At 38.4% G+C, this 26067-nt stretch overlaps 1 protein-coding gene across 1 annotated transcript in view; it reads right to left on the bottom strand.

Moving 5' to 3' along the window:
* The window catches only part of P2RX4 (purinergic receptor P2X 4), a 49917-nt gene that overhangs the window by 11089 nt on the left and 12761 nt on the right, over nucleotides 1-26067 (bottom strand). The window contains exons 5-11 of the mRNA XM_053701735.1: nucleotides 24452-24548; nucleotides 24255-24335; nucleotides 20073-20214; nucleotides 10598-10734; nucleotides 10373-10466; nucleotides 9608-9673; nucleotides 7149-7244 (exon numbers count right to left, since the gene is read on the bottom strand). Of these exons, the coding sequence (XP_053557710.1) occupies nucleotides 7149-7244; nucleotides 9608-9673; nucleotides 10373-10466; nucleotides 10598-10734; nucleotides 20073-20214; nucleotides 24255-24335; nucleotides 24452-24548 (713 nt within the window). The remainder of the gene's footprint in view (nucleotides 1-7148; nucleotides 7245-9607; nucleotides 9674-10372; nucleotides 10467-10597; nucleotides 10735-20072; nucleotides 20215-24254; nucleotides 24336-24451; nucleotides 24549-26067) is intronic.

The raw sequence follows: 26067 nt of genomic DNA, 5'->3' as shown, positions 1-26067 counted from the left end.
TCACACAGGACCCCCTCCTGCACCATGACATGACAGCTACAGTTGAAGGCTACAGGGGTAAAATTAACTGGGCGCAGGGTAACATATGCACTCCTGGGCCAGTGCTGGTGAGGGTGATATTATCACGGTGTAATATATTATATGAATATAACGGTAACATAGTCCCAAATATAAAAATATAACATTAAACAAAGAAATCTTTAATGCCCTGTTTGTTTAAAACTTTTAGGATGATGTGTCTCCAAAATAAATATCTACAAAACTGGTTACTGATTATGCAACTCTGAAAATGTTTAGCCACTACAGTTGATGAATCCTGATCCTACATATTGAATTGTGTAAATGTTTGAATATCTTTGTTTTTGAATCATGTTGGAGCATCTTGTATACCAAATAACAGCCAGCAATTGATTAAATAGATTTAATTGTTACATGTTATATATGATCCAATTATACTTGTCCTTCAAATGAAGAAACCACATAAGTTAAAAAATTGCAAGCTTTGCATACTGCTCTCCTTGGGCCTCCTCCAACTCCATGACATGCCAGCTACAGTGGAAGGTTTCAGGGGTAGACTGGGCTAGGAAGAGGGTGGAGGCTCAGGTATAGAGGGAAAACTGTAATTTTCTTTTTTGACCACCACATTGCAATGATTCCAGTTATTGCACTTACTGGCACTGCTGCTTCTTTTCTTAAAGTCAGTAGCACAAATTAACACAGCTCCTACACAATGCATGGCCACCCATCTACCTCTCTCAAAAGTCTGCACGTAGTATGTGGTTACAGCTTGAACTCATTTAATAAACATTAATTAAAATAATTTAAAATCACAATCAAGAGATTGAAAAAGGAAAATGATGAGAAGTAAAAATCATAAAATTATGCTTACCAGATAATTTCCTTTCCATCTGTATGAGGAGAGTCAACGGCTTCATTCCTTACTTGTGGGAATACAGAACCTGGCCACAAGGAGGAGACAAAGACACCTCAGCCAAAAGCTTAAATACCTCCCCCACTCCCATCATCCCCCAGTCATTCTGCCGAGGGAACAAGGAACAGTAGGAGAAATATCAGGGTATAAAGGTGCCAGAAGAATAACAAAATTTTGGTCCACCCAACGGAGAAAAACCAGGGGGGGGGGGGGGGCGTGGTGGACTCTCCTCATACAGATGGAAAAGAAATTATCTGGTAAGCCCAATTTATGTTTTCCATCTTAATATGATGAGAGTCCACGGCTTCATTCCTTACTTGTGAGAAACATATACTCAAGCTCTAGAGGACACTGAATAAAAACGGAACGGGAGGGTAAAAAAGAGAGGCGGACCCTATGCAGAGGGCACCAGAGCCTGTAAAAACTTTCTCCCAAAAGCAGCTTCAGCCGAAGCAAAAACGTCAAATTTGTAAAATTTTGAAAAAGTATGTAAGGAGGACCAGGTAGCCGCCCTACAAATCTGCTCCATAGAGGCCTCATTTTTGAAGGCCCAAGAAGAAGCCACAGCTCTAGTTGAATGAGCCGTAATCCTCTGAGGAGGCTTATGTCCCGCAGTTTCATATGCTATTCGGATGATGCTCCTCAACCAAAAAGATAGGGAAGTGGAAGAGGCCTTGTGCCCTCTGCACTTTCCAGAATAGACAACAAACAATGCTGATGTCTGTCTAAAATCTTTCGTAGTCTGAAGATAGAATTTCAAAGCCCAAACCACATCCAAATTATGAAGTAATCGCTCCTTCGAAGAAGGATTAGGACACAAAGAAGGAACCACGATCTCCTGATTGATGTTGCGATCAGACACAACCTGAGGGAGAAAACCCAACTCAGTGCGAAGAACAGCCTTATCAGCATGAAAGACTAGGTAAGGAGGCTCACATTGCAAGGCTGCCATCTCAGAGACTCTCAAAGCAATAGCCAATAGAAAAAGAACCTTCCAAGACAGTAAATTAATGTCAACTGAAAGCATGGGCTCAAACGGAGCCCTCTGCAAAACCTTAGAAATCAAATTTAAACTCCAAGGAGTGGAATGTCTAAATACAGGCCTGATTCTAGACAGAGCCTGAACAAAAGACTGAATATCAGGAAACTCAGCGAGCCTCTTGTGTAATAATACCAATAGAGCGGACATCTGTCCCTTTAAAAGGAACTAGCGGCAAGTCCCTACTCCAACCCATCTTGAAGAAAGGACAGAATCCTGGAAACCATGACCTTATGCCAGGGGAATCCACGTTCTTCACACCAGAATAAGTAGATCCTCCACACCTTATGGTAGATGCGACAGGTGACCGGCTTTCTGGCCTGAATAAGAGTATCAATAACTTTTTAAAAAAAACCTCTCTTGGCTAAGACTAATCGTTCAATCTCCACGCAGTCAGCCTCATAGAATCTAGATTTTGGTGAACAAAAGAACCCTGCTGCAGCAGATCCCTGCAACAGGGTAACTTCTATGGAGGAAATGATGACATCCCCACCAGGTCCGCAAACCACATCCTATGCGGTCACGACGGAGCAATTAGAATAGTCAAGGCTTGCTCCTGCTTGATGCGGGCCACTACCCGAGTTAGAAGTGGCAACGGTGGAAAAATGTAAACTAGGTTGAACCCCCAAGGCATTGCTAAGGCATCTATCAGCTCTGCCTGGGGATCCCTGGACCGCGACCCGTATCTGGGTATCTTGGTATTGAGTCTGGACGCCATGAGATCTATATCCGGCTTCCCCTATTTGTTGAAAATCTCCGCAAACACCTTGGGATGGAGAGACCATTCCCCCGGATGAAAGGATTGTCTGCTGAAGAAATCGAATTCCAAAATCCGAGATACTTCCCTCATTGCTAAGGAGCTCCTCGTTCCCCCCTGATGGTTGATGTAAGCCACAGAGGTACCGATTGGAATCTGATAAACTGGGACAAACCCAGAAGAGGCCAAACCTTCAGAGCATTGAAGATCACTTGAAGTTTCAAAATGTTGATTGGTAGAAGAGATTCCTCTCGAGTCCATCGGCCCTGTGCCTTCCTGGCACCCCAAATGGCTCCCCATCCTGAGAGACTTGCGTCGGTAGTCACAATCTCCCAAGATGGTCTCAAGAACCATGTCCCTTGGGACTGGCAACCTGGACAGAGCCACCAAGATAGCGATTCTCTCGACTGGTTGTCCAGAGAAATCTGTTGAGACAGATCTGAGTGATCGTTGTTCAATTGCCTCAGCATGCAAAGCTGTAGAGGTCTAAGATGGAACCTGGCAAATGGGATAATATCTATGCTGGACACCATGAGCCCAATCATCTCCAATACACTGGGCTACAGATGGCCTTGAGGAGGTCTGTAGGACAAGACAACTGAAAGTAATTTTGCAACGTCTCAGGTCTGCAAGAAATATCTTAATGGATATGGAATCTATTATCTGCCCAGGAACTCCACTCTGGTACTGGGAACTCTTTCCTAAGTTTATCTTCCATCCATGAGATTGAAGAAGAAATGCTCTCGAATGGTCTTCTGCCAGCCGGCAGGATGGAGCTTGGACCAGAATGTTCAAATAAGGTGCTACTGCAATGCCTCTGGATCTCGCCACAGTGAGCAGAGTCCCCAGAACCTTAGTAAAGACTCTTGGAGCAGTAGCCAGACCGAAGGGAAGAGCTACAAACGGGAAGTGCTGATCCAGAAAAGCGAATCTTAAGAACTTTAAGTGATCCTTGTGTATTGGAACATGAAGGTAAGCATCCTTCAAGTCTATTGTGGTCATGAACTGTCCTTCTTGAACTAAGGGCAGAATAGACCTTATCGTTTCCATCTTGAATGATGGTACCGACAGAAACTTGTTTAAACACTTTAGATCCAGTATCGGGCAAATGTACCCTGCTTCTTTGGGACCACAAAAAGGTTTGAGTAGTATCCCAGACCTCTTTGTGCTAGAGGAACTGGCACAATGATTCCTAGGGAGGAGCGATTCCTCACGCACCCTAGAAAGGCGTCTCATTTTTCTGTTCTTGAAGACAAGTTTGATAAGAGGAATTTGCCCCTGGGTGGATAAGATTTTAAATTTATGCTGTAACACTGGGCAATGACCTCCAGAACCCAAGAGTCTTGCACGTCTCCCAGCCATGCCTCCACGAAGAGAGATAGTCTGCCCCCCACACGATCCAGTGACGGGTCAGGGGCCGCCCCTTAATGCCGATTTTGTCTCGGCAGGCTACTTGTTCTGCTTGGACTTGTTCCAAGATTGAGCTGGTTTTCATTTTTCCTTGGACTGATCAGACTTTGCGGAGGGCTGCCGACGTTGGGACTTATCCGAACGAAAGAGACGAAAATTAGGACCTTGTCCCTTAGCTTTATTTTTCTTATCCTGCGGTAAAAAAAGCACCCTTGCCCCCAATGACTGTGGATATAAAAAGAGTCCAGTCCTGGACCAAAAAGAACCTTCCCCTTAAATGGAAGGGAAAGTAATCTAGATTTGGAAGTCATGTCAGCTGACCAAGACTTCAACTACAGGCTAGAACAGAAAAGCCTGATGTCTTCATTCAAGAGGATAATTTGCATAACAAATAAATGAATTAGCAACCCTCAAGGCCTTAATTCTTTCATGGATCACATTGAGTGGAGTTTCCACCTCGATTATCTCCGACAGGGAGTCCCACCAATAGGTAGCGGCTCCAGCCACCGCAGCAACCGCCGCTCCCGGCTGAAACAAAAATCCTATGTGCTGAAACATTTTTCTTAACATAGTTTCCAGCTTCTTATCCATGGGCTCCTTATACGACGAAACTATCCTCGAGCGGGATAGTGGTGCGCTTAGCAAGCATGGAGACAGCTCCATCCACTTTAGGAACAGACCCCCACAACTCTAATTGGGAGTCAGGAACCGGGAACAATTTCTTAAAGGAAGAAGGGGAAAAGGAGGATCCAAGCCTTTCCCATTCATTCTTAATAATATTTGACATCTTTACGGGAACCGGGAAAGTTTGTGGCACCACCCTGTCCTCATAAACCTTATCAAGGTTAGGAATAGAAGGTTCCTTGGGTAACTTGGGTTCCGGAACCTCTAACGTAGCCAACACTTCCTTCAACAGAAAGCGTAAGTGTTCTATTTACAACTGTTCAGAAAAGTCTAGCAGTAAGAGGGCCCCTCCCGAAGGAAGATTAGTAGTGCAATGGGGAGCTGCATGTGTAATAGGAGATGATTGCAGGAAACGCATCTCGCAGGAAGGAGACCCCTCAGAGGTGGACAGCTCGGTGGTACTAAACATCTTGTCCTTTTTAGATATAAGTACTCTATCAAGGCATGTGGAACATAATTGAGCACCCTCTAACACATCAGAGTCCTCCATAGCTTGCACTTGTACGATGGACTATAGAAAAAATAAATGGCACCTTTATACTCCCAATGGCCGGGGCACTCACCACCTCCTATGACCCAGGCCCCACAGAGAAACCGCTTTGTCTCCTGTAAACCACACGGTCAGGAAAAAGGAAGTTAATGAGGCCACACCCGGTCACATGGAGTGCCATGCATGACCACCCCTGCTGCAGGAAGAAAGTGTGCCAAACTGACAGGCAGTGCATTTATCCAAAACGAAAGTAAAACCTGAATGTTCACACATTTGCCAGAGCCTCATCTCACACATGCTGCAGCATAAAAAAAACATAATAAAGCAAATCATGTATAAATCCCCCCTATTCAATAATCCCCTTCCGGAGATATTAACCCTTGATTCCATACAGATAAAAGAGTCCCACTGTGACCCCGTCTCCTTACGTTATCATATGAGATAAAATGAAATGATCTTACCGGAATCGTTGCCGTGGAACAGACACACAGCCTCTCAAGTTTGACAGTCTTGTAGCATCGCACCTGACATGGACTTGAGTGATAGAAGCAGGCAGTGAAACTCGTCAACACTGATTGCTTAGGAGTTGTTAATACGAGTCTGGATAGTTTTGCAAAAAGACTGTCCCTGCATCCCCAGACCCTAACATTCGTCAATGCTCTCACTGAGAGGCTGACAAGACTACTTAAAACTCCAGTCCCATAGCGAAGAGTACTACCCTCCATAAGAGACTACTACAAATCTTCCAACACTTCTCTGCCATCCTCCTGTGACGAAAAAGCACAGAATGACTGGGGGGAGGTATTTAAGCATTTGGCTGGGGTGTCTTTGCCTCCTCCTGGTGGCCAAGTTCTGTATTGCCACGAGTAAGGAATGAAGTTGTGGACTCTCCTCATATTAAGATGGAAAAAAGGAGAGATGCATTACCTTAAAGAGACAGTTTACCCAATTTTTTTTCTCCCCTTTAAAATTATTCCCAATAATCCATTTTACCTGCTGGGGTGTATTAAATGGATTACAAGTAGCTCCTTATTTCAGCATTTGAAATAACCAATTTAACCTGTTGTATTCCCACCTATACTGAAAGTTTTTATACTGAAGCCCAGGCTATTGACAAGCCTATGTAAAGCAGAAGAAATTACACTCCCAGTGGGGTGCAGAATAGTAAAGTAATACTATGTTAATTTTCCAGCTTTGATTTACAAACTGATATAAAATAAGGAAGCAAGTCTGTGTGCACAAAATGATAACATAAGGAGATCTGATATTACCTGCAAGCTCAACCCATTGTAAAAGGTTGTGGTTTAAAAGCACAACACAGCTATTTCATGTACACAAATAAACATGAAAATACAATTTCTCATACATTTTATACTCTGCAGCTGGTATAACAAATCATTGAAAATACATTGAGAAAAAACTATTTTACAGTATACTGTCCCTTTAAAGTGCAGGTAAATAAAATAAATATACTTTTTTAATCTCTATGCCAGTAACATCATTTTGTTTGTGAAAAAGGAAAGCACATTTGTTAAATTACAATTTATTTACCCCACCATCTTTTATTCCTCCTTCTGCCTCTTCCTTTCTGCATATAGTTTGATTCTATGTTGTTATTTTCCTTTTGCAATATTTCTATATTTGAAAAAAGGATCCCAGGTAATCGCATCCTTTTCTGAGCTACATACTTTTATAGTACATTTAGCCTTTATACAGACAAAATACTTTTAAATGGATAAAAAAAAAAAAACCACAGTATTGAATGACAGAACTTAGTGATCGACAACCAGAAATACTATAAGCCCTTTCATGTATTATTATAATGACAATTACTCACCAATTCATAGTCTTCAACATATTTGTATTTCTTTTCCCTGTAGTAATGCCTTTTCTTCATGAATTGGAAGACAATGATATCACACAGTACTGTGGCCTAAAAGTTAAAAATAAAGAAGGTTACATTTAGAGTGCAATGCTTGTGTACACGGTGCTCATCCTTACACAGTACACTCTAAGCTCTGCTGTGCAGCCTAGTGATATCCCACTAGAGCCATACCAAGCAACCGCACGTCCGAGAAGTAGAGCTCAGCTATAATGAGCGCTTATCCATGCACTACAAAGGTTTGTTGAATTGTCCTTACTTCCCTTTCTCACTCCATCTCAAGGGCTGGGAGTTAGATTTAGGGAAAGAATTTAACCCAATAAAATGGCCAAAAGGGACCGACAAAAAAAGAAAAGAAAAAAAAGCTGTCTATTGAGTGATCCCTATTATACATTAAGGTGAAGGTAAATTTGAGCATATTCGCTTAAGTCATAGGATATAATTTAAAAAAAATGAGTGAGAGACTTTCATTCATGTAATCTGTAATTAATCCTGATATTTTTTTTAATACTTTTTTTTATTGAGGTTACACATCATTACAGGTACAAGATCAGTAAATACATCTTCATATAAGTAACATATTTCCACACATGTTTACAAACATACAGAATGAAGATTTTCCAGAAGTTGTATGATTAAGCAGGTTATTACATCCTGAGTGGTTACATTGTTCAGTAAATCTAGAAAGATAGGTATAATGGATACCTGCACGGGTCCCTCATTATTTTAACAATATAAAACAACTAGTGGGAAAGTCTGCCCAATGGGCAGTCTATTGTGGTGACGGAACCACCAAACCACCCTGCCATTTTCGGAAGGGCATTCTATTGTGGTGATGGAACCACCCTGCCATTTACGGAAGGGCATTCTATTGTGGTGACGGAACCACCCTGCCATTTACGGAAGGGCATTCTATTGTGGTGACGGAACCACCCTGCCATTTTCGGAATCCACCTGGATGCAGCTTACGCCGAGTACCTGCATACCATTCTGGAACACTTGTTGCATGTTTTAATACCCATGTTTTTACCCTACGAGGATTTACAATAAAATTTGGAATTTTTTTATACTGGGAATCCAAGTGCTCTTCTGTTTCCTACTTCTAAATTTACTTTGTTCAATTTTGGCGTGCTGAGTAGTCACGCAGGAAGGAGCTGCCTTGACCCATGACCCAGTCATCCTGTGAGTAAGGGAAATTAATTCCCGCCCTCTCTCTATTGTGCCATTGTTGGAGGACTTTTGAATCTGGAGCGCTCCGCTGTGCAGACTTTTTCTGTTTCTGTTCCTTGTAAAGCCCGTACTTTAGTGTATATATCAGTGTCTATATTTTTTTGGAAGTGAAATTAACATTAGCCAGGTATTTGCTGTACCTAGTCATAGGTGTTAAATAATATGAAGTATACTAGAAATATGGGAGAATGTATCTTTTTCAGGTTAAACTGACCTTTATGCAGAAATAAGAAATCTGTGGTATATACGAGTTTCAGAGAGGAAAGCATAGGGAACCTCTTTACAGTTTATTAATTTAATCATCCCTAAGAACATTTTGGGCAGCCATTTCTGAGTTTATGGGCTTCTAATCAAACTTGTCTCTGGGTTATTTTCCTGTATATGAGTGAAGAGAAGACCCATTCTCCTCCTACCTCCCCAGAACACCTATAAGTGCAGATGGAAAAGCAAATTTTTTCCCCCGAATTTATATACACAGTCTGTTCATATGCAAGTTAAATGTATAGTTACCTTAAGTCTTTTTTTTTTTTTAACACATTAAAGTATGAAGGAATTTCTTGTATCAGTCTGTCTTATATGATGCTTTTGCTATTAACTCTTCCACTGTGGTACTGACAAGTAGTTCATTGTTAAAGGAATATATTGAGTAATTTGTCTAGTCTTTTACAAAGATTATATTAAAAAAATAATTTATAGTAACTTTTAGTACTAGATGTAATTTATCATCATCTTGTTCTGAATCCATCCAATACGCATGTTATATATGTGGAAAGCCATGTTGTACTCACTGTTGCATCTAAAAACCTCAACAACAAAAAAACCCAACTATAAAATAAAAATGTATATACATATAAAATCATCGGTCTGGACACAAAGGGATTGAGACCTAGCCCCAAATTGGTGCTCACTGGATTTTACACTGGCAGTTATGAAATTTAGAGCAAAAATGTGACTAGGTCAAAGAAGAAACAAGAGAAATGTAATGCAACATATGCAAATGATGAATACACTTTTTATTGTCCGAACAAAACAATTCTTAAAACAATGATAATGCCATTGGTGTGGAAGACAAGAATACAAGAATAAATAGACAAAAAGAAAAAGAAAACAGAGAGAAGAGGGAAGTCAAGACATCAAACAGCATAAGCAAAAAAAAGCCTGTAAAAAACAAACAAAAAACTCACCACCCCAAGCAATGCAGCACCAGATCCGATGTTAATCATAGTTGGAATTATGTCAAATTTCCCTGCCTGGGAAAACAAACAGGTTTTATTTATTAGGTTCAATAAAGAAGTGACAGGTGTTCTCTGTGAAACTGCATAAAGCTGTTAAATTACCAGCCAACTCCTGGAAAACATTAAATATGGGCTGTGAAATGTTTATTCTCTTATCTATTTAGTTAAAAAAAATGTTAAAAAGAAGATACCACCTTTAAAATGTTGGCATTTTTTTTAGCATTTATTAAGGGACACTCAAGTCAAAATTAAACGTTCATGATTCAGATAGAATGTGTAATTTTAAACAACTTACCAATTTACTTCCATTAACAAAATGTACAGTCTTAATATTTACACTTGAGTCACCAGCTGCTGAGCATGTGCAAGAACTCACAGAATATACATATATGCATTTGTGATTGGCCGGTGGCTGTCACATGATACAAGAGTGGAAATAGTCAACTTCAAATGAGTAGTAGATGTTTTTTCTGACAAATTTCAAAAATTTATTGCATTGTCTTTTTCACAACAGTGATAACTTTTACTAGAAGCATTTTTTGCCAAAACATGTATATTGCAGATATGTTTCTATTCAAAGATGTAATTCAACCATGTGTATTTAAATTTTGACCGGAATATCCCTTTAAGTCACAAATTTCTACAAAAAAAAACAAAACCAAAACAAACTTGTGATCTATGTACGAAATAAATCAAAACTATAAGACAACTTACAGTTCCAAACACAAGGATGTCAAAGCGAATTCCATAGACCTTCATCAATGTTCTTGATTCTATGTCGCTTTTATCTTTATAATATTTTGCAAATCTGAAATACAAAGTAAATGTCTTGAAGTCATATAATCATCAGTGAGGAAAATTCAGTATAGATAGCAAATATCATTAAAATGCATTGGATCAGTCATTTTTTATTTTTTTTGTAAGAGAAAAATTTTCTACCTGAAGTTGTATCCAGGGGCCACATTGTGCTCAACTTCTCTGTTGTCCAAACGCCGAAATGAATACTTTGGGACACAGTCTGATTTTTTCCTGTCCAAATCACAGTTCCAGTTAATCTGAATACCCATAACCCCCCCCTGAAGCAAGAAAACAAGTAGTATTAATAAATAACATTAAGAGAAGAATTGCAGTTTCAAAAAAGAAGAAGTTTCTATCATGAAGGTTATCAGGCTTAAATAGTCTCAACATGCATCAGAGGATAATAAACAAAACACGATTAATTATCTCCATGTGTACAGAATATAAAATATGTCTGCTCACCAGCTGCACAGTTTCTTCGTGTCCTTTGTACTTGGTATACTGGAGTTGGTCAAGCCCATAAATCTATAGGTATGCCATTGTTACCCACAATTAAACAGACATCCTAAAAGCTTTTATCAAATCTATCACAATCTACCACTGTGCCTTCCCCAAACTTGGCACAAATTTAGAAGCACCCAATTAACTAATATATCTTTGCATCCTGAAGTATTATGATGACCCTTCACTGGCATAGCCCAAATGATCTAAAAACGGCACCAGACCCTTATACCTCCTCCACCAGATTTTACAGTAGGCACTATGCATTCTGGTAAGTAGTTTTCCTGGCATCAGCCATACCCAGATTCTTCCATCAAGATACCAGATAGTGAAGCGTTATTCATCACTCCAGAGAATAGTTTCCACTGTTCCAGACTCCAGTCGAGGTGTGCTTTATACCACTCCAGCCGATGCCTGACATGAATATTGACGGCTGGCTTCTTTAAAGCCACTTGGCCATGGAAACTCATTTATAAGCTCCTGAGACACAGTCCTTGTGCTGTTGTTGCTTCCAGAAACATTTTGGAACTCTGTAGTGAGTGATGCAACAGATGATAGGAGCTTTTTACGTTACACACATCAGCAGCACTCTATGAGTTTGAGTGTTCTATGTGTGGTCTATCATCTTGTGGCTGAGCCGTTATTTCTCCTAGATGCTTCCACTTCACAATAATAGCAGTTGACTAGGACAGATCTAGTAGGTCAGATATTTTACAAACTGACTTGTGGCAAAGGTAGCATTCTATGATAGTTGCAAGTCACTAAGCTCTTCAGTATGACCTATGTTTGTCAATGGAAATGTCATGGCTTAGTGCTGGATTCTAGGTACTTGTGCATAGCAATAGGGGTGGCTGAAACACTTGAACTAAGTAATTAGTAAGGGTGTCCATATACTTTTGGCTTTACAGTATTTGTAACTTACAGTATATGCAATGACAGATGTTGCTCTGACGTCCACCTCTCCTTGATTACTAGGGTTGATTCAGCACACAAAATGGGCTATGGAGGGATCAATTTGGCTGATAGATAGGTAATGTATGAGTAGTAACTCACCTCTCCTTGATTACTAGGGTTGATTCAGCACACACAATTGGCTAGGGAGGGATCAATTTGGCTGATAATTAGGTAATGTATAAGTGGAAACCCAGTCGTAAAGGGCCTGATCAAAAATTCTCTTGCCTGGAGAGAAATTATAGTGCAGACTTCACAGGGGCAGCACTCGCTGAGAGAGCTGCCTCCCACAGAAAGTAATGAAGATCTCTGGGATAGAGAATCTCACAGGGGAGGGTAAGGTTAACAGGGGAGCACCTGGAACTGATATAAAGTCTAACGGCTAGATTTAGAGTTTGGCGTTAGCCGTCAAAACCAGCGTTAGAGGCTCCTAACGCTGGTTTTGGGCTACCGCTGGTATTTAGAGTCAGTCAGGAAAGGGTCTAACGCTCACTTTGCAGCCGCGACTTTTCAATACCGCAGATCCCCCTACGCCATTTGCGTATCCTATCTTTTCAATGAGATCTTTCTAACGCTGGTATTTAGAGTCTTGGCTGAAGTGAGCGTTAGAAATCTAAAGACAAAACTCCAGCCGCAGAAAAGTCAGTAGTTAAGAGCTTTTTGGGCTAACGCCGGTTTATAAAGCTCTTGACTACTGTGCTCTAACGTACACCAACACCCATAAACTACCTATGTACCCCTAAACCGAGGCCCCCCCACATCGCCGCCACTCTAATAAAAATTTTTAACCCCTAATCTGCCGACCGCACACCGCTGCAACCTACGTTATCCCTATGTACCCCTAATCTGCTGCCCCTAACACCGCCGACCCCTATATTATATTTATTAACCCCTAATCTGCCGCCCCCAACGTCGCCGCCACCTACAATTATTAACCCCTAATCTGCCGACCAGACCTCACTGCTACTATAATAAAGTTATTAACCCCTAATCCACCTCACTAACCCTATAATAAATAGTATTAACCCCTAATCTGCCCTCCCTAACATCACCGACACCTAACTTCAAGTATTAACCCCTAATCTGCCGACCGGACCCCACCGCTACTCTAATAAATTTATTAACCCCTAAAGCTAGCTAAGTCTAACCCTAACACCCCCCTAAGTTAAATATAATTTTATTCTAACGAAATAAATTAACACTTATTAAATAAATTATTCCTATTTAAAGCTAAATACTTACCTGTAAAATAAACCCTAATATAGCTACAATATAAATTATAATTATATTGTAGCTATTTTAGGGTTTATATTTATTTTACAGGCAACTTTGTATTTATTTTAACCAGGTACAATAGCTATTAAATAGTTAAGAACTATTTAATAGCTACCTAGTTAAAATAAGTACAAAATTACCTGTAAAATAAATCCTAACCTAAGTTACAATTAAACCTAACACTACACTAGCAATAAATTAATTAAATAAAATACCTACAATTATCTACAATTAAACCTAACACTACACTATCAATAAATAAATTAAATAAACTAACTAAAGTACAAAAAATAAAAAAAGCCGTTACAAAAAATAAAAAAATTAATTACAAACATAATAAAAATACTACAACAATTTTAAGCTAATTACACCTACTCTAAGCCCCCTAATAAAATAACAAAGCCCCCCAAAATAAAAAAATGCCCTACCCTATTCTAAAATTAAAATAGAAAAGCTCTTTTACCTTACCAGCCCTTAAAAGGGCCTTTTGCGGGGCATACCCCAAAGAATTCAGCTCTTTTGCCTGTAAAAAAAAAAAAAACATACAATACCCCCCCCCCCAACATTACTACAACCCACCACCCACATACCCCTAATCTAACCCAAACCCCCCCTTAAATAAACCTAACACTAAGCCCCTGAAGATCTTCCTCTACCTTGTCTTCACCATGCCAGGTATCACCGATCGCTCCAGGCTCCGAAGTCTTCATCCAAGCCCAAGCGGGGGCTGGAGATCCATCATCCGGCTGAAGTCTTCTATCAAGCGGCGGCTGAAGAGGTCCAGAAGAGGCTCCAAAGTCTTCATCCTATCCGGGCAGAAGAGTAGATCCGGACCGGCAACCATCTTCTTCCAAGCGGCATCTTCTATCTTCATCCGATGACAAGCGGCTCCATCTTGAAGACCTCCGGCGCGGATCCATCCTCTTCTTCCCGACGTCCTAAGTCAGAATGAAGGTTCCTTTAAATGACGTCATCCAAGATGGCGTCCCTCGAATTCCGATTGGCGGATAGGATTCTATCAGCCGATCGGAATTAAGGTAGGGAAAATCTGATTGGCTGATTGAATCAGACAATCAGATTGAGCTCGCATTCTATTGGCTGTTCCGATCAGCCAATAGAATGCGAGCTCAATCTGATTGGATCAGCCAATCGGATTGAACTTGAATCTGATTGGCTGATTCCATCAGCCAATCAGATTTTTCCTACCTTAATTCCGATTGGCTGATAGAATCCTATCAGCCAATCGGAATTTGAGGGACGCCATCTTGGATGACGTCATTTAAAGGAACCTTCATTAGGATTTAGGACGTCGGAAGAAGAGGATGGATCCGCGCCGGAGGTCTTCAAGATGGAGCCGCTTGTCACCGCTTGGAAGAAGATGGTTGCCAGTCCGGATCTACTCTTCTTCCCGGATAGGATGAAGACTTTGGAGCCTCTTCTGGACCTCTTCAGCCGCCGCTTGATAGAAGACTTCAGCCGGATGATGGATGTCCAGCCCCCGCTTGGGCTTGGATGAAGACTTCGGAGCCTGGAGCGATCGGTGATACCTGGCATGGTGAAGACAAGGTAGGAAGATTTTCAGGGGCTTAGTGTTAGGTTTATTTAAGGGGGGTTTGGGTTAGATTAGGGGTATGTGGGTGGTGGGGGTATTGTATGTTTTTTTTTACAGGCAAAAGAGCTGAATTCTTTGGGGTATGCCCTGCAAAAGGCCCTTTTAAGGGCTGGTAAGGTAAAAGAGCTTTTCTATTTTAATTTTAGAATAGGGTAGGGCATTTTTTTATTTTGGGGGGCTTTGTTATTTTATTAAGGGGCTTAAAGTAGGTGTAATTAGCTTAAAATTGTTGTAATATTTTTATTATGTTTGTAATTAAAAAAAATTATTTTTTGTACTTTAGTTAGTTTATTTAATTGTATTTATTTGTAGGTATTTTATTTAATTTATTTATTAATAATGTAGTGTTAGGTTTAATTGTAGATAATTGTAGGTATTTTATTTAATTAATTTATTGCTAGTGTAGTGTTAGGTTTAATTGTAACTTAGGTTAGGATTTATTTTACAGGTAATTTTGTAATTATTTTAACTAGGTAGCTATTAAATAGTTCTTAACTATTTAATAGCTATTGTACCTGGTTAAAATAAATACAAAGTTGCCTGTAAAATAAATAGAAACCCTAAAATAGCTACAATATAATTATAATTTATATTGTAGCTATATTAGGGTTTATTTTACAGGTAAGTATTTAGCTTTAAATAGGAATAATTTTTTTAATAAGAGTTAATTTATTTTGTTAGATTTAAATTATATTTAAGTTAGGGGGGTGTTAGTGTTAGGGGTTAATAAATTTATTAGAGTAGCGGCGAGGTCCGGTCGGCAGATTAGGGGTTAATACTTGAAGTTAGGTGTCAGCGATGTTAGGGAGGGCAGATTAGGGGTTCATACTATTTATTATAGGGTTAGTGAGGCGGATTAGGGGTTAATACATTTATTATAGTAGCGGTGAGGTCCGGTTGGCAGATTAGGGGTTAATTATTGTAGGTAGCTGGCGGCGACGTTGTGGGGGGCAGATTAGGGGTTAATAAATATAATATAGGGGTCGGCGGTGTTAGGGGCAGCAGATTAGGGGTACATAGGTATAATGTAGGTTGCGGCGGTGTACGGAGCAGCAGATTAGGGGTTAAAAAAATATGCAGGGGTTGGCAGATTAGGGGTTAACAAGTGTAAGGTTAGGGGTGTTTAGACTCGGGGTACATGTTAGGGTGTTAGGTGCAGACTTAGGAAGTGTTTCCCCATAGAAAACAATGGGGCTGCGTTAAGAGCTGAACGATGCTTTTTTGCAGGTGTTAGGTTTTTTTACAGCTCAAACAGCCCCATTGTTTTCTATGGGGGAATCGTGCACGAGCACGTTTTTGAAGCTGGCCGCGTCCGTAAGCACCGCTGGTATTGAGAGTTACAGTGGCGATAAATATGCCTGTACGCTCCCTTTTTGAAGCCTAACGCAGCCATTCTGTGAACTCTAAATACCAGCGGTATTTAAAAGGTGCGGGGGAAAAAAAGCCAGCGTTAGCTACGCAGGTCGTTACCGACAAAACTCTAAATCTAGGCGTAGGTTTGCAGCAAACACACATTAAACTGAAATGTTTTCACTGCAGTAGTATAGAAAAATGTACCTCTCTCGAATCTTGCAGTGCTGGAGGATCATTTTAGATCAGACATCCTCAAACGTGGCCCTCCAAAAGTTTTGGAACAACATTTCCCATGATGCTCAGCCAGCTGATATGCTGGCTGAGCATCATGAGAAATGTAGTTCCAAAACCTCTGGAGGGCCAAGTTTGAGGATGTTTGTTTGAGAACATCTCATGTGACCGGAGAGATTTGGGTGCTGATTATCTAAAGTTCTCTGGGCGAATGAGATTAGTTAATAATGCTTGCCAGTCCTATTTCCCTGGTGAAATTATCTAAAGCCACTTTTTACCCTGAAAACAGGGACTATCGCTAAGGGGCATATACTGCATTTTCGTATAGGAAGCAGATGTATTTAACCATTAATGGGACACTAAACACAATTTTTTTCTTTCACGATTCAGGTAGAACATGCAATTTTAAGCAACTTTCTAAATTACTCCTATTATCAATTTTTCTTTGTTCTCATGCTATCTATTTAAAAAGCAGGAATGTGATGCATAGGAGCTGGCCCATTTTTGGTTGAGAACCTGGGTTATGCTTGCTTATTGGTGGGTAAAAGTAGCCACCAATAAGCAAGTGCTATCCAGGGTTCTGAACCTAAAATGGTCTGGCTGCTAAGATTTACATTCCTGCTTTTAAAATAAAGCTAGCAAGAGAACGAAGAAAAATTGATAATAGGAGTAAATTAGAAAGTTGCTTAAAATGTCATGCTCTATCTGAATAATGAAAGAAAAAAATTGGGTTCCTTTAACACAAAAATACATAGGAAAAATGTGTTTCAAAAATCATAACAAAAATGTTCACCAAAAATGTACAATTTGTATGTTAATTACACAGGAATAAATAAAAAATAAAAAAATAAAAAAAAGCAGTACATGCAATTGTGAAATGTCAGGCAGCATCCTATTGACCAACGTTTGGCACAGAGTCACTTCTGGTATAGACAAAGACAAAATGGATGCACAAGCAATATTCATGTTAACGTTTGGATGTAAATTTATAACTGTACACTAAATCTTTCATGCACGTTGCAAAACAGACTAACTTTATTTTAATTTTGTGGTTGAAGACATTTAGTGCTAGATTTCAAATGAAGCATTATTTAATGCTCCAACTCAATTCGCCAACCCTGCTAGAAGTAAGCTTTTTGCGCGCATCGGGTAGCGTTCGTATTATTAGTTGAAAGTAAACGGTTTTTGCTCCCGCTAACCCGAAGTGAGTAAAAAGCCTGACATTGGAATGTGAAATATTTATAAGAATATCTCTTCATATTCTGCTAGGTGCAGAGCATTGGAATGTAAAATATTTACAGTAAATCTTTATTAAAAATTAATATTGCATAAATATGTTTTTACATGTTTGCATATATTTAAAGGGATAGTCTGGACAAATTTAAACTTTCATGACTCAACACATGCAATTTTAAGCAACTTTATAATTTACTCCTATCATCAATTTTTCTTCATTTTCTTGGGTATCTTTATTTGAAAAAGCAAGAATGTTACCTTAGAAGCCAGCCTATTTTTGGTTCAGCACCCTGGGTAGCTGTTGCTAATTGGTGGATTACATTTAGCCTCCAATCAGCAAGTGCTTCCCAGGTTCTGGACCAAAAATGGGCCAGCTCCTAAGCTTATTCTTTATTTTTTAAATAAAGATACCAAGAGAATAACTGATAATAGGAGTAAATTAGAAAGTTGCATGATCTATCTGAATCATGAAAGTTTAATATTGACTATTAAATTATCCCTTTAACTACTAAGGGCTCCAAAGCACTTCTATATATGTATACATATTTATTTATGTGTTTATATACGTCTGTAAATACATATGTACACACACACACACACACATTATACATATACACACACATATACATAAAGAGAAGCACACTCACAGGAACAAACAACCGTCTCAATACCATTGTTAGCCTGTTCTATGGCGATTTACCCCCTGGGTGCAGCTTCTTTTTAGCCCAGTAATGCTTTTCACAGAGTAGAACTTTCCTGTAATATATCAGTCTGATCCCGCCTACTACGGTCAGTCCAGCGCCGAAATACCAGGCAATTCCTCCCTGAACAAGGATCACAGCAACCCCAGACGATCGTTTCGGCCTTCATTGGGCCTCGTCAGTGAGGTGTAGCCATATTCCTCTAAGCACACTGAGCAAGGAGTCCACCTCTGGCTGCCCCTTTTTCCCCCTTAGGGAGACTACATACATAAAGAGAAGCACACTCAAAGGAACGAACAACCGGCTCAATACCATTGTTAGCCTGTTCTATGGTGATTTACCACCTGGGTGCAGCTTCTTTAGCCCAATAATGCTTTTCACAGAGTAGAACTTTCCTGTAGTATATCAAGCCAACAATGGTATTGAGCTGGGTTGTTTCGTTCCTGTGAGTGTGCTTCTCTCTGTGTGTATATAGTCTCCCTATGGGAAAAAGGGGAATCCAGACATGGACTCCTTGCTCAGTGTTCTCTGTAAAAAGCATTACTGGGCTAAAGAAGCTGCACCCAGGTGGTAAATTACCATAGAACAGGCCAAGAATGGTATTGAGCCGGTTGTTCGTTCCTGTATGAGTGTGCTCCTCTCTGTGTATATATAAATTACACACATACATCTTTAGATATGTATATATCTCAATGTGAAAGCCTGCCTTTTTTTCCTGACACCCAAGACCTCATATCTTTGAGCCCTTATCACTTTTTTGTGAAATAACTTTTATAGTGTTATTATGAGTGTAATTGTACGTTGTAATGTATTTTTTTTATGTGTTTCATAACACTTTTGTTTTGCTCTGAGGAAGCACTATCCAGATGGGCATAACTTCAATTATGCTCAAGGGATCGCGTTTACTTTTAAATTGCAATATGAGCGAAAAAAATGACGTGCACTTATGCTAAACCCCTTTTCGCTTGTGCATAACTTATCTCTCCGCTTGTAATATGGCCCTTCATAAATAACACCTTTGCTACTGGGAATTTCAGAGAAAAAAAACTTGCCCAAAATAACAGAATTTTTAGCATTTTTACCATCACTCAATTTAAACAGAAAAAGAGCATTGTTTTTTTTATTTTTTATTTGCCTATCAAAATTATATATATTTTTTAGTAGAAAAACCAAGGTATTGATCTAGACTCATTTTGGTATAATCCATGCCACTATTTCACCGTCATATGAGATCATATAAAAAACAAAAACAAAAAATCATTAAATATGGGTTTCTCACTGAATTATTTACATACTGCTTGTGTAATCATAACACCAATGGTTAAAAATTCCTGTCAGTAAAGGGGTTAAATAGCTACCAAGGGTATTATTATTGTTGTGTAGGTAGTTGCCTACCGCCTCCCACCTCCCTCCCAAAAAACACTCTCCCCCCCCTCCCCCACGTTGCTTATCACCATCTTAGTTACTGGCAGTCTTGTTTTTTTTGTAAATGAATTGTATCTATTTTTTTAATTTTCTGCAATGTAGCGATCTCCCTCCTTACCCTCCTTCTCCCTGATCCCTCCCAAACAGCTCTCTAACCCTCCCCTCTCCCAATGGTCATCGCCAACCGATCATAAGCTTCTTTACCGTAGTGTAGGGACCCATCCCTCCCTCTCGCCTAATAATTTATTTTCTGTAGAGTAGGGAGCCACAAACCTACACACACATATCATGAATTAGATTCCCTTATATCAATCCCTGTATCATCACGCACCTGCACCGCCATGTCTTGGAAGGATTCTCCTGCCTCACTAACTATATTTCCCAGCCGAAATATTGGGCAGAATGGATTATGTATTCGATCATACAGACAAGTCTTGAGGTAGCTATTACTGATGTTTGGCAGAATATTTCTTCTGTTAAAAAAAAGAAAGAAAAAAAGGGAAATTAAAATCACTTAAACCTAGAAACCCCTGTCAATTACAGTTGTCTTTTGGTTAATTTTGTTTGCTTGCCAATTAGCTCAGTTTTAGCAACAACTCAAAGCTTTGTTACAGTCAAATACAAAAGTACTGAAACTCGGTGGGATGATTCACATGACTAGGCAGTTAACTTAGAGGGATATACTTTATTTAGGAGGGACAGGAATAATAAAAGGGGTGGAGGAATCTGCATGTATATTAAACCTACAATAATGAAAGATATTTATGATACAGGCGACAATGTAGAGACCCTGTGGGTGGAAATAAAGAGGGGGGGGGGGGGGAAATCTTTAAAAAAATAATCTTACTAGAAACATGCTACAAGCCCCCCAACATTAGTGACCTGTAGGAAACAACTCCCAATGCAAATAGGTGAGGCTGCTAATAACAGTGCTGTAATTATGGGAGATTTTAACTACCCTGATATAAACTGGGCAAAGAAAACTAGTAATTCATCTAAGGGGGATAGATTTTAAAATGTTCTCAGGGATAACTTCTTCTCACAATTATTAGAGGAGCCAACTAGGAGTAACGCTATATTGGATTTAGTGCTATCAAACAATACAGATATAGAGGCCTATTTATCATAGGTCTTGGGTCCTGATCCGACAGTATAAGGAATGTAACAAAGCATGTAAAAAAGCAATCAAATTAGTCAAAATTTAAAATGTAAAAATTAATTGCAAAGAATTCTAAGTCTAACCCTAAAAAGTTCTTTAAGTACATAAATAGCAAACAAATCTAAGAAAGACAATATAGGTACATTAAAATGTGTGGAGGGTAGCATGATTAACAGTGACATGGAGAAGGCTGAGGTACTAAACCATTTTTTTTCTTCGGTATACACAAGAGAGGAAGAACCATTGGATGATACTTTGAAACAAAATAGAACATGCCAGCCCATACCATTAACTGGGTTATGTATAGAGGATATCATGAAAAAAAAAAAAAAAAGGATAATATTAAAGGTAAATAAAACTCCAGGCCCAGATGGAATACACCGAAGGGTGTTAAGGGAATTTAGCACCGTTATAGAAAAACCTCTACTCTTAATTTTTCAAGACTCATTATCCTCAGGCATGGTACCCCAGGATTGGCGTAAAGCTGATGTGGTGCCACTCTTCAAAAAGGGAAGCAGGGATGATCCAGGAAGCTATAGACCAGTTAGTTAGTCTGACATCAATAGTGGGGAAGATATTTGAAGGGATTATATTGAGGAGTATATTTGTGTAAACAAGATTATGAGTTCTAATCAGCATGGTTTTATGAGAAATAGATCATGTCAAACTAATCTAATTAGATTCTATGAGGAAGTAAAAATATAGATAAAGGGGAATCAGTTGATGTGATATACTTAGATTTTGCAAAGGCATTTGATACAGTGCCACATGAGAGATTAATGCACAAAATTAAGGGACTGGGAATAGCTGAAAATGTTAGCTCATGGATAAATAACTGGATAAAAGATAGGTATTAACGGGTAGTAGTAGTAGTAAATGGATCATACTCCAGATTGGACAAAGGTAATTAGTGGAGTCCCCCAGGGATCAGTACTGGGCCCTGTTCTTTTTAATATTTTTATAAATGACTTGGAGCAAGGATTAAATAGTGACATCTCTATTTTTGCAGATGATACTAAGTTAAGTAAGGTCATTAGGTCAGAGCAGGATGAACTTTTGTTACAGAGGGATCTGCAAAAATTAGAAGTATGGGCAGGTAAATGGAAAATGAGATTTAATTCGGGAAAATAGAAGGTTCTACATTTTGGAAGTAAAAATAAACAGGCAACGTAGTATTTAAATGGGACAAGACTTAGCCAAACAGAGGAGGAAAGGGATTTGGGAGTAGTAATAGATAAGCTAAAGATGGGTGCACAATGCAGGGCAGCGGCTTCAAAGGCTAATAAGATACTAGCATGTATTAAAAGAAGCATTGATTCAAGGGAGGAAAGCATAATTCTGTCACTATATAAAGCCCTGGTAAGACCTCACCTTGAGTATGGAGTTCAGTTCTGGGGACCGATCGCAAAAAAAGATATTGTAGAACTAGAAAAAATTCAGAGAAGGGCCACAAAGCTAATAAGGGGATTGGAGAATGTAAGCTATGAGGAGAGGCTAGCCAAACTGGGTATGTTTTCTTTAGAAAAAAGGCGCTTGAGAGGTGACATGATTACTTTATATAAATATATTCAAGGCCCATATACAGAGATGGCAGAAGCTATGTTTATGCCAAGAAAATTGTTTGTGACAAGAGTCACAATTTAAGGTTGGAGGAAAGGAGATTAGATCTCCTGCAACGGAAATATTTTTTCACTGTAAGAGCAATAAAATTGTGGAACTCATTACCAAAAGGAGGTAGTGAATGCCAATACCCTAGATACATTTAAAAATTGTTTGGATACATTTCTGTCTATAAACAAAATTCATAAATAGGATTGTTAGTATTAAATGGGTCACCTTTTAGTGAGATTATTTAAACTTAACTGGAGCTTTTTGTAAGTCTTTTAGATTTGTATAGGTTGAACTCGATGGACTTCGGTCTTTTTTCAACCTCATCTACTATGTTACTATGTAATGTAAAACAAAGATTTGCTATTTGCATGGTGAATAATTTCATGGTTATTAATGATGCTATGGAGAAAACAAACTACATAAAAATATTTTTTAAAAAGGGAATTTAATGCAAAGAGGAAGTATTCACTTAGAGAATTTTATTTTTGCATTTTTATGTCCCCTTAAAAAGGGATATTAAAGTGATGGTAAATAAAAGGGACTTTCAGTCATGAAGTATAAAAAACAAAAACAAAACAAACTTCATGCTGAGTTCCTTTATTTGCCTATTATAATGGTAAAAATACATATACATATTATTCCAAGGCTAATCTTTTTTGAGAATACATTGTTTTGTGAAGCAAGTATTTATGGTTTAATATCCCTTTAACTTACATAGGGCCAGATTACAAATGACGTGCTATTTAGCGATTTTGCTCACAACGCGGAATAAAATGTTCTTTAATAAAAAAAAAAAAAAAAATGTATAAATATATATATATATATATATATATATATATATATATTATATAATGCATATATACATACATGTTTATATGTATGTATATACATATATAAAAACACATGTATATACATACACATATTTAGGTGTGTGTGTGTGTGTGGGGATTTTAAACTCCTCCACCAAATACAAAATGTAGAGAAAATAACTCATTGTGTAAACCATTTACAAATCTAGACAAGTCAGAAGACTTGCTATTACCACAGAAACTCTCTGATTACACTGTTTCCAATGCAGCAAAGGATTCACAAGTTATTTTTGTATATATATATATATATATATATATATATATATATATATATATATATATATATATATATATATATATATATATATATATATATATATATATATATATATATATATATAACACATATATACATATACTGTACATATACACACACATTTTTTTAAAATTATAGCCGTTACCATTCAAACACTGTCATATTCCTTATAACTCTTATTAAAAAAATAATATTTATATATGAATAATTTTTTTATTAATTAGATAGTGTATGAACGAGTAACGCTTTTTCTAAATGTATTTATGTTGTGTTTGATTTAACTTTATATTTAATCCTAAATCTTTACACAAGGACTTCAGTTGCGCTAACCTGATGAGTGCAATTTGCGCTTGTGAGGTTGCATTTAACTAACATGTAATAAGGTATTGTGCCCGTGTAAACGATAGTGCGCCACTTGTAATCTAGCTCATAATAGTTAAATTATTAAAATATTTTTCATACCCTTTATTTAAAAAGTTTATTTATGTCAATTCCTGACATTATATAGAAATATGTGGTAATGTTTTATACAACACAAATGGTGAGCATTAACCTGGGCATCATTTTCATGAAGACATTTAAAAAATATTTAAGTAACAGAGCTTACCACAAACTTACTTGGAGAATTTGAATTTTGGATACCAGATGTTATTCTTTATAAGAACTGTGAAGTTTTCCGCATCCTTGAGGAAAGCAGGTCTAAAACCAAAGCAAGAATGTAGTATTATAAAACAGTTTTATTTCCTCTGCCCTTCAGAGATTTTTTTTTATTTTTTGATCTGAAGGAAAATGTCTTTACGTTATACATCACTCACTTTGGCGTTTCTGTGTCATTTTCCACTGGGCACCATGCAAAAACTTCACAGGTTTTGACAGTTTCATTATATTTTACACACTTTCCAGTCTGTTCTCCTATATGATGAACACATTTGTAAGGTTTTTGTTTTAATATCAGGTCTATTTTCAGTCAGCCAATACCAAATTTTAGAGTTTTATCCACTGCATTATTTAGAGTGACATTTGCACTAATTTTATTTTTGAGCTAAACAGACTTGGAATTTAAACATTGTTCATAGGGGATCTCTGGTGATAGAAGAATGCACTGCTAACTTCAAATCTAAACTTCTTATAAAGGAAGGAGGAGGACTCCCTACAGACGTCAAGCCACACTAACAGGCCAGATTTTGAAAATTTCTTTTTGTCCTCAAATCACCCAATGAGAGTTATACAGGGGGGTTTCAAAACCCCAAAATTAATAGATGGAACCACCACTAGATTAATCTGTGCTCAGGGAGAAAAATACCTTAAGGATGGGTATTAAAAAGGAACCCCGACCACCAACCAGATCATGAAATAAGCACCATTTTAAATAACATATAAAACGGCAAAGTTATGGCAAAAATATTAGCACTGAATAAATCTGGCTTTTTACATTTGTTAGTGAAACCATCCCACAGATTGCCACCATGTTGTAACATAGGTGGTCACGTGATATGCGTTGTAACATAGGTGGTCACGTGATATGCGCAGTAACATAGGTGGTCACGTGATATGCGCAGAAACAGCTCATGTAGTCAAGCTTGTCCACAGAGCATTATTCTCAGAGCTGCAGACACATTGGGCATGCTTGAGTGACAAGCAGTTCAGCAGCGGGCAGTAAGAGTAGCGCTGCAGAAGTTTGTGAGGTATTTGTCTTGCACAGGGTGCTTTTTATAATGGGACAGGATTTCATGTATGCGCATGGGAGCGTGCTCTTGTTTAGGACGACAAAATGTCCAAGATTGCTCCCAGCACCTTTATGTAAATCAAAACTGCTAGAAAACAGTGGAATGAGAACATTGGGTGCAGCAACAATGAGGTACTTTTACTTTTAGGGCATAGCAATGATGGGGTTGTGTCCTCAGTACACAAACCTACATTGTGGATATTTTAACTTTTCTTGTGATTAGTGTTTTATGTTCCTTTAAAAGGAATATGAAAGTAAAAAAATGGTTAAAGTGAAGGTAAAGTCAAACGCTTTAGTACAAACAATTATAGATATGAAGGAAAATAAAATATAAGTTTCATTCATCAATTGTTTCAAAAACATATTACCTGAGTTATCTAATTTTTTTGTCATCTAATCAGCTTTCCGAAAAACAACCCGTAGCCTTTTTTTTTTTTTTCTAAAGAACGATCACGTGCTTGAGCCATCCAATTGATTGTTTGGCCGTTAGGCGGCCGTCAAATTTCAGCATCAACATATGGGTCTACATGCGCATGCGTTACATTTTCTCCTCCTCAATTTCCAAGCGTGCGCGTACTCGTTTCGCGCATGCACAGTATAAACTCGCAAAACACACAACTATTCTATGTGTTGTCCAATATAGTATTGAATGAATCTCGCAACTCATTCAATACTATGTTGCAGTAGAGACAAACAACCGCGATT

Source organism: Bombina bombina, chromosome 2, assembly GCF_027579735.1.
Source record: "Bombina bombina isolate aBomBom1 chromosome 2, aBomBom1.pri, whole genome shotgun sequence".
In the NCBI taxonomy this organism is placed as follows: Eukaryota; Metazoa; Chordata; class Amphibia; order Anura; family Bombinatoridae; genus Bombina; species Bombina bombina.
This window is presented reverse-complemented; position numbering and strand designations above follow the sequence as displayed.